We start from the raw sequence: 16,857 nt of genomic DNA on the forward strand, positions 1-16,857 counted from the left end.
CTTCAATAAAGATTTTTAAAAGCTTACCTCATTGCCACATTGCTGCCATCAATAACTACTGGTCTCAGGTTTCCCCCATCATCTGTTACAATCTCTTGCATTGGAGATTCGGACCTCTGAGATTCCAGTGATGATGTCTCCCGCATTACACTGTTTATAGTACTAACTGTTTGATCAGCTTCACTTTTATTTCCAAGTTTGACAAGTTCTCCCAATATATCATTGATTAAAGCATCAGTACCAAGTTTGTTTAGCACAAGCTGGACCTGTTCTTCAGAATAACCTAACTTCAGTGCAAACTCCAGTTTTGTTTGGTATTCTCGAAGCACATCAGGGGGTTTCTTCACATCCTTGGATGGAGTCTGGGACCCATCTGGTTTAAAGTCTTGCAAAATGTCACTGTGCTTGAGCAGGTGAGGCTCTAAGCAGGGGGACCGGCATAACTGCCTGTGAGTCTTGGTTAACAGGCAGGGCTCTACTGAGAGGCTACTCAACTGTCCTGACTCAGGATCCGAACTTATGCTCTCTTCAGAGTCGCCGGAGCTCACATTCTCTTCAGATACCTCTTTCTCTTCCTTCCCTGAACTGACTGCATCCATTGTCGGTTTCTCTACCATAGGCCAAGGCACAGCTGCACTTATCTGCGGGTCAGTGCTCTCCATGTAAAGGTGGCCAAGGTCATGCCCCAGATGATCTTTCAAGCCCATGAAGCTGTTCCGCACACTTGACTCCACTTTGCTGCTTTTCCTGTATTCTTGAATGCAGAGCACCCCGTATTCCTAGAGAAAATTGTCAAATATTTAATACATCATATTTATTGTTTGAATCTTACCTCAGTGAACAAGTCAGAACTGCCAAACCATTGGATGGCTACTTTGTTATTTTGTCTGAAGTCTCTCATCACTCAGCAAACTTGTCAAGACTCCCTGTCATGAATCTCTCCCAAGGCAGCCAAGTAAACACAAAATCAAACTGGAGATTTCACCAAGGTTTGTTCTCTTTCTCTGTATGTGTGTAGGTGTGAAACAATTAAAGAATAAGAGAACAGGGCTGGAGAGATGGCTCAATGGTTAAGAGCACCTGCTGCTCTTTTCAGAGGACCCAGGTTCAATTCCCAGCACCCACATGGCAACTGACAACTGTCTGTAGCTCCAGTTCCAGAGGATCTGAAACCCTCACACCAATGCTCATAAAATAAGGTAAAAGTATATATATATGAATAAGAGAGCATGAATTTGGAAAGGAGGAGGGCACATGAAGGGAGTTGAAGGGAAAAAAAATAAATGATGTAAATATAGTACTCGTGAAAATCTTAAAAAAATAAATTAATTTAGATATTGAAATGAAGGGCCACATGTACTAAAATGGTCAGTAAGGAACTGAATAATCACAAAGCTAATTACATCTCTGGCCAAGCCTGCTGCTGTATGCCTGTGATACCAGCGATTGGGAAACTGAGACATGATGACGGTGTGCTTGGGATTAGCATGGGCTACATAGTGAGTTCCAATCCAGCCTGTGCTACAGAAAGACCTTGTCTCAACAAGAAGAAGAAAAGGCTAATTACCTTCCATTTTGAGATGAATATAATTTTTGATTAATAATTATGACTGTGAATATTGAACATTGTAACAGGAGGTATTTTTAAGTATTATGATTCTTTATTAAGTGGCAGAGACATTGTAGTCTATTTCATTCAAGAAAAAAGTTCTTTTTCTATATACATTTGTTGAGAACAGTGAAATTAAATATTGTACATAAAATCTGAGGCAAACAAGTACACTGTCATATCACTTTCTTGGTTTTTATGATAGAAAGTATTTTTGTATTGCATCAGATTAATTGACAACATACCTGCATTTCATTAAAAACTCACCCTTTCTCCATTTTCCCTGCAGGAATATTTTTACTGTTTAAAATGTTTTTGTTGTTACATTACTTTTCTTTAAGACCTATTGGAAATAATTTAGTATTGTACTAGGGATAGGTCAGAAAAGTAAAGTTACATTTTCTTTATACTTCATTATGAGGACTACATCAACACCAGGAGTTTATTGACTAAGGCAACTCTGAGGTTCTATCATTAATTAGGAAGTAAGGGGTAGCAAAACCTAAGGTTATCATAAAAAACTTATTTGAATAATCTAATGAAGAAAACTGGAGAAACACTTTCTTTTAAACTGAACCTGTTCAACAAAATATACCTGAAAAAAGCTATTATATAAATATTTATATAAATAAAGTTTATCCAATAAACCCACTAGAGCTTCAAATATTTCTATACAGTGTAATGAATTTTATTAACTCTGATAAGTACTAGAAACCGTACAATCTTAAAAAATACAAAATTTCAGTATTTCCTTGGGCTAGAAGTCCTATATGTTTCTATAGGATTTCCTTCATGGTTTGTTCTTTGCTAATAACTTGAATACCACTGTTCTACTAATACAACACTCACTGAAGAAACACCCAACTTTCCTAGTTCCTGGATGCCCCACTGATAAAGAGCATCTGCTTCATTATGAAGCTGTGTCCATTTCAACTTTTTCTATTAATATGGATATGCATAGCCCAATTACCTAGAATTATGGAAGGGATTTTGAAAGTAAATCTGTACACACTGTGATTTATTAACTACAGTAATATACTAACACCATAATGCAAGTAACAAATCACTACAGCATCTCAATAATGGGATAAAGTTAAAAGAAAAATCTACACCGTGGCCTTAGTAAAGCTCCCACCAAAAGTATCTTAAACAAGGAAAATCTATTGGAAGCTGGGCTGCCTGGCAACCAGAAGATGGTTGCTAAGCTGCACTCCTTTAACATGCCATCATGAATGCTAGTGCAGTGAAAGAATAATTTGGTATGAACAAAAGCCTATAAAGAGACTGGGACTTAAGTGCGTCTGGTCTCCCCTCCGAGAACAATGCAGCTGCCGAGCCAATCTGCAAGCCCGGACAGCATTGCTCTGCAAACCCACAAGCTGCTCTGACGGCAGGAAGTGCATTGAATGGCAACAGTTTTGATCTTCCCTGAAAAGTTTTGGTTTTGCATAAGTTGCTGTTGTGAGATAATTCAAGATAATGACTTGCTGACCAAATTGCTGAGTTGAACTAGGGAATATTATTTTTAATATTGAGGAGTTTTGTTGTGTGTTTGAGCTAGAGGACCTATATTGGACATGATGAATACACAGAAAATACAGTGAAAACCATTAGAATGAAAACTTCTGATTCAAGGATATATGGATTTTGTTAATTTTCACTTTTCAAAGTGACAAACCCAGATACTGCAAAGATTTGAAACAGAAAGTGAGGCCACTCTAAAACTGCGTTCCAATCAATCCTTCTATTTCACCTACAGTCTAGTATTTGAACAAGGTCCAGTGGCAGTACCGAGTCTGCTCTTCTGTGTACTTTAGCACATGGCTATAGTGATAAGGCGGGGAGAAGCAGACGTTTGGTTGCTTCTGTAATATTAAGCCGTTTAATAGTTAACAAACGTGAGTACTTTCAAATCGAGACAATTCATGTCATTTGTAAATACTATTTAGTTTCTTATAATATTTTTCAACAATGTTTCTCAAGGTTAAAAATAAATAGGTTTTAAATTAACATCTGAAATAACCTGATTTGTACTGACTGAAATGGTAAAGATTTGGATTTTAAAGCTTCAGTCTGTAGAACACTTTGATCAAGTTGTAGCTAGTAAAAAGTTGCCATGACTTAATAAGGCATTTAAAAACAATCCAGAATTTGACACTATCTTAAAATTATTCAGTAAAAATTGAAATGTTAGCCTAAAGACTTAAAAAGAGATACAAATAGTACTAGAAGATGCAAAGCTTACAAGGAGTTAACATGCAAAACTACACAATAAAGGATGCCACGATATTTACTTCTCTTCAGCCTCTTAACAATGACTAAGTTTTCAAAAGAAAAAGACTCACCAGAATGTGTTACTTATCATGGGTAACAAATAATATCCTTTTCTTATTTCTAAACCATTAGTATTCAGTCAAACCCAAGCTTATGTAAGTGTTCATAAAACTCAAATAAAATCCACTACTAAGGGTAACTCTCCTCTATTCATGCAGAAGCAGAGTCCAAGTGTCCCAGGCAAGGCAGACCAGTTTGTACTTCCAGAGTCGCTGGAGAACTTTGAGAAGAAATTAGAAACTTTGTATCACAGAGGCATTATACATATATATTCTTGAACACAAAAGGTACTGGGCAAAGATACAATAATCTAAAAGATGCTTCCAGTTTCAACAATGCATAGATTACCTCTAGATATTATATATTATATCAGAAACTCACTTTTTTCTTGATAAATACTATCTACTAAAAAATTAAGTACTAGTATTTGTTGAATAGAACGATTATGCTATTTTTGTTGATGATGATGTTGAAAACCTCATTTTTTTTTTTTTTTTTTTTTTTTTTTAGTGGTTAAAAGCAGGTTTAGGACATAAAGGGTACTGACCTGAAATTTACTGCATATACTGGAATTCCTCTAGGGAATGGGTTGAAAGTTCTGAATAGATAACTTGGATAACAACTCACCTCAAACCAGGTAAAGCTAGTTTGTAGCATTCTAAAGAGCATAGTGGTCAGGAATATTAGACTACAAACTTGTTACATCCAATTATTTGTTTGTAAAGTTACAATGCCATGAAAGTAGGTTTTGGTTGTTATCCAAATGGTTATACTATGAGAACAATGAAAATAAAATAATGAATATGTAATAAATACCGACTGCCATGGTCTTCGCGTGTTGAATTACCATTGTATTTGAGCGAGCACTGTTGTCTGCACCTCTCTAGCTAACAAAGGAAGGATGTCCCTTTGAACAGATTGGTTAATGTTCTGGGGCAACAGATGTCTACTGGAACTGCAGGAGACCAGCAACTGGTGGCCTGCCTCTCTTCGGAAAACTTTCAATAGACATATGCATATGTTCACACAATAGGGCATGTGGTGGAAACGAAAACCTCTCTTTAACCCTTTATGTTCTTTCCCCATCCCACCACCACCCTGAACTGACAGATGAAAGTCTTTGTGTACTCCTCACTTCCCCATTACAGAACTCTTGAAAGTAACTCGAATGGCATCTTCAATTTAATATCTGAAATTAACACAAGAGGAAAAGAGGTAGGAGAGAGGAAATAAATTCTACATGAATACTGAAATTGTTGACAAGGCAACTGAATGCTTAATCATCGTCTTTAAAACCAGCTGTTGGAAACATCTATCAGTATCAATCCATCTCTGTAAACTAGACTCTTAACACAATAGAAAAATCTACTGAATCTGACCAGCATTTCACAGGAACTAGCTATGGCAGTGATACCTTAGGAAACACAAGCATTTGACAAGATAAAATCTAAATCTGTTGTTTAGCATGATATTAGAACTTCCTTGTAACTTGTCTTAAGCTCCAAATTATTGTGTGTAATGCTCATGGCTTGAAAGCATTCATGAAGCTACAAGTAATTATTTGCAAAATCCCCAAACATAAAAATATAAAACTCAGCTTCACAGATATATTTTTACATAGAGAACAGATTCTCTGGTATACTGGCACTAACACGTTTGCATGGTTTCTTTTGTGGTGCTTCCTATCCTTCACAGAGATGAAATTATAGCCCTTACAGCAAAGTTTAACTTCCAAAGCACTAAGTAGCAGATACTCACGTTAGCAGGAAAGTACAAAGACATTGGTTTCTGTGGCAGCTTCAGCAGTAACAACACAATTTTAGCTGCAGACTTCAGGCAGGCAAGAAGAACAATGAGTGTTGAACAGATGGAATGGCAATGTCTTTGCTTAACCTATTACCGAGTGGAACTCCAGCCAATCACAGGCCAGAGAGCTCACAATTAGTTAGGCAGGCAGATGCAAGGCAACCTCAGCACCCCGCGTCAGGTTCGTAGGTTTCTAAGATAAGCAAGTTGATGTCATTCTTGGGTCTGCCCCGGGCAGCATGTGTATTAACAAGGGGTGTGCAGCAACAATAGGCCATACAAAGCTGACTAGCAGGCAGCTGCTCTCTGAGAGCAGTCATTAGGGAGCAGGCTGCCAACAAGGAACACCTGGCTTAGGCAGCCCAGCCTTTCCTCCTTGTTTTTAATGCATGAAAACAAAGAAAGCAATTCTATTTTAAAGCAGGAAAAGTTGCATGTTTCCAAAAAAGTTGAGGCTATATGCTAGTCTATTAGTGTTTCATTTTTCTTTGAGAGATAAAGAAAATGAGGTGTGTCAAAGCAGTACTTAACTATTGCAGCAACCTCCTTAATAAGGGAGTGACCGGTGAAATGAGGCAGAAGGTTATAGTTATCTGTTTCTCTAGCAATGGAGAATCTGCACTTTAAAGTGTCTGTTAGAAAGTGTCTCACGCCTTTAACCCTAGCACTCAGGAGGCAGAGGCAGGTGGATCTCTGAGTTCGAGGCCAGCCTGATCTACAGAGTGAGTTCCAAGACAGCAAGGACTACACAGAGAAACCCTGTCAGGAAAAATAAAACAACAACAACAAAATATTTGTTAATATGTTACAATACAATAAAACTTAAAGAGACCTGGTGAAGATTGCAAAGTGAAAAAAAGGCTTATGAGTTTACAAATAGAATTCATTTTAAAAAGCAAGTTCTATAGAAATGTAGTAAAATAAAATGCTAATTTAGTCTAAGTTTGTGAAAATAAGTAACGCAAAGTATAAATTTAACAAAACTAACTTCAACTTAAAATCATCAGACCAGCCTAGATGAGCTATGTCAAATAGCAATGTAAAAACCTCTTATTATAGATACTGGTTAGCCATCTAATTAAATAAAAGCAAAATCTTTCATAATATACTTTCTAAAATGCATTTCATAAAATTTGAAAGCTGTAATACTCAAATTTAAGTTCAGAATATATTAATACTAAAATGAAATACTGAGACAATTTTGAAGGACATCTAAAGTACACTTAATAAGTACCTCTAATTTACTTCTATGTTACAAGTGACAGTGTTTATAATCCTACTTGCTTCTGAGTGCTGCATAGGCTATATCTTGAGCGAGGTAGGATTATGAAAACATTTACTCCAAATGTTAACACTACAAGGCATTGTAGTATTTCCTTACTGAGAAAAATCTACAGCTACTCTTACTTACGTGATGCAGACTACTCATTTGTGTAGTGTAGAACCAATACACACACAGACATGGGCAGACATGCACAGACACACACACACACACACACACACACACACACACACACACTCCCTTTTCACTGAAATGCAAATAAACTTCCAGTATAGGCCAAGAACTGCTGATTTATGCAAAGCTCAGACTTAAAAACAAAAACAAAAACAAAAACACACAAACTGTGATCTTCAACTCCAAAGATAGAAAACTGAAGTACTCCAAACAATGTGAGACAACTTCCCTTCTCACCATCAACAGTGGTTGTTCACAGTGGGACCATTTGTGAAAACTTAGGAAGAGAAAGTTCTAGTTTGGGACTTCTACCCTTGTCTTTTCCGAGTCCACTCAAACACAAATCAGACTTTTCTCTAGTTACAAAATGAGAGAAAGATCTATTATATACACTTAAAATTTTCAGCTATCTCACCAAAAACATTCTTCCTGTTCACTAAAAACTTGAAATTAGTTTCCAGAAAGAAAAGACAAAGTATGATATTGTAGGTCATCGCGTCCATGGATGTTTTTCCCTCAACAGAACTTAATATTTACTGGTGTGTTGTTCCAAATGTTAGAGAAGTGTGTGTGTGTGTGTGTGTGTGTGTGTGTGTGTGTGTGTGTCACTGTGAGTGTGGAGATCAGAGAACAAGTTTCTCTTGGTTTTCCCTTCCACCGTGTAGGTCCCAGTGTTCAAACTCAGGGTGTCAGGCCTGGCAAGCTCCTTCACCCACTAAGTCATCTTGTCAGCTCTGTGACAATATTTTTTAACAAAACGTAACTGCTAGATTCTAGATGTCATATTAATTTCTGAAGTGATAACTATTCTTTTTCTGCCAAACACTGTAGTAATATAGCAGAAGCAGTTAAACTCGTGATATAATTTCCTTAGCCCACTGCAAACCAAGATGAAGTATCTCTATTGTCACAGTTTACTGTAAATTACTATGTCAAGTACACAGAATGCAAAGCCTTACTTTGGGGGAAGCATATGAGTATCAAAGAATTGAGGAAAAATAAAATTTATCTCTGCCTCCCTCCATTTCCAGAGCTCTTTTAAAAGGTCAAAAGGCAATAAGGCCTAAATCAGATAAAAATGGTGAACATAGCATAAATCTATGCAAAGTAATTACAGCTATAACCAAAAATACCTAAATTGCAAAGCACTGACTAGAAGACACAGTGAGAACAGTACTTAAGTATTTCTATTAAAGCCTTTTTCTGTTGTTTGTAAAAGGAAACCACCTAGTATGAATGGACAGTCTCTTTACCACTTGCTACCATAGTTACTACTTTACAGCTTTGCTGCTGCAGCACCGGGAACCCCAAAGAAGGAAAACTACCCTAGGCGCAGCAGGAAGTCTCATCTACAGCACTGGATTAAGCTTTTTTGCAAACAGCAAATAAAGGCAGTGATCTGAAAAAGCTAATCAGATCCTGCTGTGATATTTAGATCCTCTCCCTTGCTGGTATTGGATAATGTTAAGCACATTAAAACATCTGTAGGTGAAAAGGGCTGGTGTGGCATTTTCAGTCACATGTCACATAGGCCTGCCTAGTCCACTTCCCACTGCAGGACAAATACAAACAGCTGTACCTCATGAGCTCTGTTTGGGTCATTGCAAAAAACGACTGCACATATACGACAGAAATCAAACAAGATAACAAAAGGAAAAGGAGCCAGTATAGTTCTTGGTATTCTTTCCCATCTGTCAATGCAAAGGGTGGATCTGACATTTGAAAAGCAGGCCTGGTACATGTTCTGAGGCATGAAAGGGAAACAAGTGTGCTTTGAGGCTGTGTTTGGAAGCAAGTCTCTTGGCCAGAGGTGACTCAAATTGACTTTCTGTTACCTTTCTCTTTAATACATGAGCACTCTTGATCCCAACAGCACTATCATGGAAGATTACCATATCAAAATTCCCCAATAGTGGCCTTAAAGTTAGAAGATATAGTTTTTGCCAAAATTTGTTATTATTTCTCAAGGTTTTAGGAAATGAACTAACCAAACATAAACGATAACTTACAAACATAGTGTAAAAAGATGGGACAGATGAATTGGGTACTCATAGCCATATCTGAGTCTATTAAGAAGGCATGAGATGTTTCATACATTAAACTATTTTTCTAAGTGTTATTTGATTTTTTTTTCCAAGTCAGGGTTTCTCTGTGTAGCTTTGCGCCATTCCTGGAACTCACTTGGTAACCTAGGCTGGCCTTGAACTCGCAGAGATCGGCCCAGCTCTGCCTGCTGGGATTAAAGGCGTGTTGTGCCACCACCACCTGGCTCTCAGTGTTATTTGAAATGTTGAATCACAACACTGATGATACTGACTCTATGAACTAAATACAAATTATTGTAGATCTGCATAGTATCAGCTAAACTCACAGGGCCACGTGTATCAAGAGCTGATAAATACAACTGTGTATATGCTGATCCTAGCATGTTCAAAAAAAAAAATCATACATTCTCCTAAGTCCTTTTGTCCTGTGAAAACCAGGAAGAGGAGGCATATGATGAAAACTTCAACATTAGTTCACATTTGGATATGGCCATAAATATAATCCATCAAAAAAAAAAAAGTAATAGAAAGTATATCCTTGTATATAACACCAACCGTGAGAAGAGATATGAACTGAAACCAGAATCTTCTATTAAGGTAAATCATCAAATATAAATGATTTTTGTATTAAACAAAGCTCATAATCTGAGAAAAATATTGACTGGCTAGAAATATACTAAGAGGTCAGATGTAGTGGCACCTGCCCATAGTCTCAGCACTCAGGAGGCTAAGGTGGGAGAACCCCAAACTGGAGGCCAACCTACAAATACCTCATCCCAAACAGCAAAGTAAGGAAACAACAAAAAATACACGAATACATTATAATACAGATGGAAACAAAACCTGATGGAAATAGCCCTGCTGGAACACAGTGCAGATTTCGAATTCCAAACACGTCCTCTACTCCCACTTTCTTCAATGAGATAGTTGGCATTTCTCACTGTTAAGTTAAACACTGTTGGCGGATAGGGAAGTAGGTTAAAATTATCACTGGTACATCTTCCTCTACAGCCACAAAACAAACCAGTACTGTATTAATTAAAAACAACTTTCCCAATTCATACCAAGAATAAAACATCAAAAATCTTTAGTATAAGATTTACTTGCCCCTAAAAATACCACACAATACCAACATTAAATAAAAGCAGAAAGAAAGAAAGAAAGAAGGAGTAAGAAACAAGGTATGGTGGCTCACACCTGTAATCCTGGCACTTGGTAGGTAAAAGGCTGAGTTAAGGCTGACCTGGGCTTCTGAATAAGATGTCTCAACAATCAAACAACACACTAAGAAATAATGAATGTATATGAATTTAATCTTTGCCCACGGGATAAACAGACTTTAAAGAAAAAGAAATTTAAAAAACTTACAGGCTTATGCTGGCTAGTTTTATGTCAACTTGATGCAGACTAGTCATCTGAGAGATGGGAATCTCACTTGAGAAAATACCTTCCTAAAATCAGGCTTCAGGCAGGCCTGTAGAGCATTTTCCTAATTAGTGATTGATGTGGGAGGCCCAGTCCATTGTGGGTGGTGCCATCCCTGGGCTGGTAGTCCTGGGTTCTAGAAGAAAGCAGGCTGAGCAAGTCATGGAGCAAGCCAGTAAGCAGCGCCCCTCCATGGCCTCTGCATCAGCTCCTGCCTGCAGGTTCCTGCCCTGTGTGAGTTCCTGTCCTGACTTCCTTTGATGATGAACTGTGATGTGGAAACCAAATAAATCCCCTCCTCCCCAAGTTGCTTTGGTCATGGTGTTTCATCACAGCAATAGCAATCCTAAAACAAGGATCAAAGAAAGAACTCAACATCTACGCCTTCTGGAAAGCCGAAGACCAGGACAGAACTCAAGGTTTGACTTGTCATGTTTCTGGAGCGCTTTCACCTGATGATTCCGGGCTGGCTATTCAAATGCCCGAGACAGTCTTAGTAGTGCTGTTTGGGTCATGAGCTAATCCTTTCACTCTATTAGCGTGGTCTGGGATATGTGGGACTGTGATTGGCAGCTCCCACAGAACTATATGGAGTAGGCTGAGAGTTCATCTGATGAGGTGATATTAACAAAAACAAAGGGAAGAAAATGGTCAGTAATAACATTAAATCAAAATAACCTACATTTCAGGTTAATTTTTATGTTTGTAAAACAAAAATTCACATGCAACAAATGTACCACCTTGGAACACAGCACTGGTTTGCTTTCACATCTGAGCTGTGTGATGGCCCTCACCTGATTACAGGACTCCATTGCTACAGCAGTGCCTTCTAGAAACTATTCAGCTTCTGTCCATTTCTCAGCTACGTCATTCATTTAAGTTCTAGTTAATTAATTCCTAATTGGTTTTCTCTTCTCAATGTTGCCCTCTGTATGGACATGAATAACCTCCAGGTAGGCAAAGCATACCCTCCCCTCAGGCTTACAAGACTTCTTTCTTTCTTTTTTTTTTTCTATTCTCATATAATTTTTTAAAAATTTTATTTCAAATTTTATTTTTATACTGATATTTGTGTTTTAATTTTACATATCAGCCATGGGTTCCCCTGTCCTCCTCCCTCCTGCCCCCACCCTCCCTCCCTCCCCCATTCCCATCTCCTTCAGGGCCAAGACTCCCCTGGGGATTCATTTAAACCTGGTGGATTCAGTACAGGCAGGTCCAGTCCCCTCCTCCCAGGCTGAGCAAAGTGTCCCCACATAAACCCCAGGTTCCAAACAGCCAGCTCATGCACTAAGGACAGGTCCCAGTCCCACTGCCTAGGTGTCTCCCAAACAGTTCAAGCTATTCAATTGTCTCACTTATTGAGAAGGCCTGATCCAGTTGGGGGCTCCACAGCTATTGGTTCATAATTCATGTGTTTCCATTAGTTTGGCTATTTGTCCCTTGCTTTTTTCAATCTTGGTCTCAACAATTCTCACTCATACAGTCCCTTCTCTTTCTTGCCAATTGGACTCCTGGAGCTCCAGCTGGGGCCTGGCCGAGGATCTCTGTATCCACTTCCATCAGTTATTGGGTGAGAGTTCTAGCATGACAGTTAGGGTGTTTGGCCATCCGATCACCAGACTAGGTCAGTTCAGGCTTTCTCTCGACCATTGCCAGTAGTCTACAGTGGAGGTATCATTGTGGATTTCTGGGGACCTCTCGAGCATTTTGCTTCTTCCTGTTCTCATGTGGTCTTCATTTATCATGGTCTGTTATTCCTTGTTCTCCCTTTCTGTTCTTGATCCAGCTGGGATCTCCTGCTCCCCTAAGCTCTCTTTCCCTCGAACCTTGCCCTTTATTACCCCCACTCATGTCCAGGTTGTTCATGTAGATCTCATCCATTTCTCTGTCATTGGGCGATCCCTGTGTCTTTCTTAGGGGCCTGTTTTCTAGGTAGCCTCCCTGGAGTTGTGAGTAGCAGTCTAGTCATCTTTGTTTAACATCTAGTATCCGCCTATGAGTGAGTACATACCATGTTTGTCCTTCTGAGTCTGGGTTACCTCACTCAGGATGATTTTTTCTAGATCCATCCATTTGCCTGCAAACCTCATGATGTCATTGTTTTTCTCTGCTGAGTAGTACTCCATTGTGTATATGTACCACATTTTCTTTATCCATTCTTCAGTTGAAGGGCATCTAGGTTGTTTCCAGGTTCTGGCTATTACAAACAATGCTGATATGAACATAGCTGAGCAAGAAGACTTGTTTCTTAATGCATCTCCTTAATTAACCATAAGTGTCTTCGTGACAGTCATTTCCAATGACATCACTCTCCGGCTAAACAGATAAAGCAGCTTCAAATCACAAGTTGCTGACTGTTTTTGTCTTCAAGACTATGATTGGGGCCTCCTCTGGTTCTATTATCTTATTTCTCATTTCATTTATAGGGAAGAGACAGCAAAAGCAAAGGTACAGATGTTAAAAGGTACTTCTCCTTACTTTTCCTGATCACATCTGTCATTCAAGGCTCAGTTCCCATAAGATCTTCTTAGACTTTAATGATCCCCAGCTCCTTTGAATGTCTATAGCATGAGTAGTCTAGACTGCACTATTTATGAACCAGGAGAGCTTCTGGAGAGCAGATTACTTTGTCTTCAGTTACGCCTGTGTACAAATGATTTAGCATGAGCAGTGTACATTCTTCAGTAAAAGTGTAATCATAAAAACAGGTCTTTGCCAATTTGAATACAGAAACGCTACCGTGATCTTATTTCTATGTGACAGAGTGCACATGTCAAAGTGAGGTGACACTCAAGGAAGCCCAAGACTCCTAGTGCTGAACACCCTCTGCCTTCCTGGTTATGCAGCCTCCATTGGGGTAACACTGCAGCTCTGTCTTTCCCCTGGAGTGCAACTGACCTGATATGTAAACCTAGCAGGAGCTCTTTTAAAAGCTACATGCATGTCTGTTACTCTTTTGTATTAATTAATTCCACATGGCATACTAGTTAGAGCTGATTAGTGAAACAGGCCACAAGGAATAATCACAACTATTTCAAAATCAAAGGCAGTTCCATCACTGATGTCTGTCTGTAGCACTCAGCACTATCTGAAATTTCAGGCACCCATCAGGTCTTAGAAAGTATCTCAACAGACAATGGGAGACAGCTGTATTTCCTGTGGGAGGAAATGGCTCCGTATTCTCTAGTTAATTATTTGTGGGAACTTTATATGACAAAGCTACAATGAATCACAAGAATCCAATGTAATTGCTCCCCTTCTTGACAATTCCTCTAGCCCTATAATCTTTAATACCAGCTTTCCTCTAAACTGAGTATGTGCTCAGTGTCTTGCACTAAGGATGCTGCAGGGTCAAAGTGCATCCTCTTGTCTCAGAGCACAGTGTGCATGGAGGGAAGGGGAGGTGACAAGGACTGGGAACTAAGGCCAAAGAAACCAGAGTGTTAAAGGGCAGTGCTCCTCAAAACTTGACACTATGTTTGAACCAAATGCGGATTCTGGAGATTCTGAGTTAGGCAGCCCATATTTTAATATGTTCATAAAGGCTGTGGGTCCCCAGGTTGCAGATCATAGAAAGAATTTGTCCCTTATTCTGAGGTGGCACACTACAGGAGGTTTTTGATAGAGGGGTGCTAGGCCAGTTCCATATTGTATCTTATAAACTTGGGCTTATTTTGCACCATGTTCCACTGATCTTTTTTCTATTTCTGTAACTTGGACAATAAATGAAAAACTGTTGATTACAATAGACTAGGTACACTATATGTACAAGTCTTTACTGCTCTATTTCTTCCGTTTCCAATTCTATATCCTGGCCGTGGTTGTATGGACATGCTTCCAGATATGTGGTAGTTGTTTTGACAGTTTTCAGCAAGAGCTGTTGAAAACTTCCTGGGCACCCTGCTACTGCAGCACTTCTGTAAGGAGCCCCCTGACTGCACTGAGTCCAGTGAAGTTGACTTTGTTTTTCAACAGGGTCCTTTATGGGGTCACAGATGTCTCAAGAAAGTTGTCTTAGAATATTCTGCTGTTTTGTTTTCTTCTCCTTATATTTTGTGACTAGTGATGGTTGGTATCTTAGAAAATACTTGTGAGACATGAAACTTCAGTGAACTACAACTCAACTTGTCCTTTACTGTTTCCCTGTGACCCTTGAGTGTTCCAGGTATATAGATCAGAGTGCATCTTCCCAACCAACTCTTACATCTGCATCACAACTTCTGACTATCACATGCATGCCATACTATGTACAGCCTTGCAAAAATCAGTTACACAAATACATTCTCTCCTTTACCAAAAGTTTAGGAGAAAGCAAGGAATGCTGATTGCATTAAAATAATCTATCAAGCAGATCACATACTAGAGGCGGATAAGAGGGTCATGAGTCCCAGTACCCTAGACTGCATGGTGAGCTCCTACCTCAACACCAAGCATTATCATGTGCATTTTTATTTAACTCATTAATAGGAATGTTACTAGACTACCTAATATAAATATGAGGGGAGGACTTGTCATTTTCTATAACTTATTCACTTGCTACACATGGGCCCGAGTGGTTGCTGACTTAAACGAGATATGGTTAGTTTATTCAACAGTATCTCTCAATGGCCAATGCCACAGAAATGAATGAAACCACTTGTTCCGATTTCGGTGCCTCTGTTTCTAAAGATGATTCACTGGTGTTCTGAAGTTTGTCTCTGAATGCTTACTATAAAGTCTAGGTATAGTTAACTGCAGCATGGAATTTAAAGAGAAGATGAACAAGGTACGAAGAAGTTATAAATTTACAATATATAGATGTAAAACACACTAGCATGTCAATGCTCTGTACTGAACTCACCTAGTACCTACAAGTTACTCATCATCTCTCAGTTCAACATGATTGCTAGAATAGGGTTGTTGCAAGGACCAGTGGAATTAATACACATCTTAACTTGTAACAGTGCCTGTGATATAGTAAAAGCAGAGACATGTATTTTAAAATGCTTATAAGTGAAACTATAGTACGAAAAAGTAGAAATCTTGACTTATAGTATTTATATTCTCAGTGAACTAATTGTAAGGGTTCTCTCTTTATAGAATTAAAAAATAACATGCAGGCAAAGGCTCTCATTGGGTCCCACTCACAACCTGTTTAAAGAGCCAAGAAATCAAATAGCTTACACTATTTACTTACATTCAAATGGAAATAACTCTAAAGTTCTCTCCTTACTAACTAATTAAGAAGAAAGAACATCATTCAGGAAAAGCCTATTATTGCATCTCACTAGCTGTTCTTACCCTGATAACAGAACTGAAAAATCAAATGCCTCAGAGTTCACACGCCCTATTATATTCCTTTGTTCATGATATCACATCACATGAACTTATGAACAAAAACAATCTAGAACGATGTTTCTCCAGGGAAAAAGATGTAACATTTAGTTCAGAAAAGCCAAAGATACAGTGTGGTTTTTTGTAAGAAACACCAAGATTACATGGCCAGAAAAGACTTTAGCTGGTGATGCTAATTACAAAATGTTAGTAGTACCTGGTGAAAAAATGTATAAAAATTGTTGGCGGGGGCTGGAGAGATGGCTCAGTGGTTAAGAGCACTGGCTGCTCTTCCAAAGGTCCTGAGTTCAATTCCCAGCAACCACATGGTGGTTCACAACCATCTGTAATGAGATCTGGTGCCCTGGCATGCAGGCATACATGTAGGCAGAACACTGTATACATAATAAATAAACAAATAAATCTTTAAAAAAAAAACTGTTGGCAATCAGTAATTTAGAAGAAATATATTGATTTACTGGTGGGCAGGAATAAGAGAAAGATAGCAACTGGGTCAGGTGTAGTGGCACAAGCCTTTAATCCCAGTACTAGGGAGGCAAACACAGGTGGATCTCTACGAAGTTGTAGTCAGACTGATCTACATAGTGAGTTCCAGGCCAGCCAAATTCCATAGTGAGATCTGTCTGAGAGAGGGAATGGGGAAGACTGGCAGAAAGAATGAATGAAATTACAATGACAAGATATATTACAAGTGCCTAAAAGGAAACTAGTGTTTTTTGAGGGAATGAAACACTACCATTTGTTTCAGTTTAATGATAGACATGGCAGATATTAACATTTCTTTAAAGCACACAGCTGTATAGACCAAGAGCAGCCATCCCTCCTACCTACGCATGACATCATCT

At 38.7% G+C, this 16,857-nt stretch overlaps 1 protein-coding gene across 1 annotated transcript in view; it reads right to left on the minus strand.

Moving 5' to 3' along the window:
• Positions 1–16,857, minus strand: part of Zc3h12c (zinc finger CCCH-type containing 12C) — a 59,668-nt gene that overhangs the window by 32,935 nt on the left and 9,876 nt on the right. The window contains exon 2 of the mRNA XM_036192922.1: positions 28–779. Coding sequence (XP_036048815.1) covers positions 28–779 — 752 coding nt within the window. The remainder of the gene's footprint in view (positions 1–27; positions 780–16,857) is intronic.

The sequence above is a fragment of the Onychomys torridus genome, chromosome 7 (assembly GCF_903995425.1).
Source record: "Onychomys torridus chromosome 7, mOncTor1.1, whole genome shotgun sequence".
Classification (NCBI taxonomy): domain Eukaryota; kingdom Metazoa; phylum Chordata; class Mammalia; order Rodentia; family Cricetidae; genus Onychomys; species Onychomys torridus.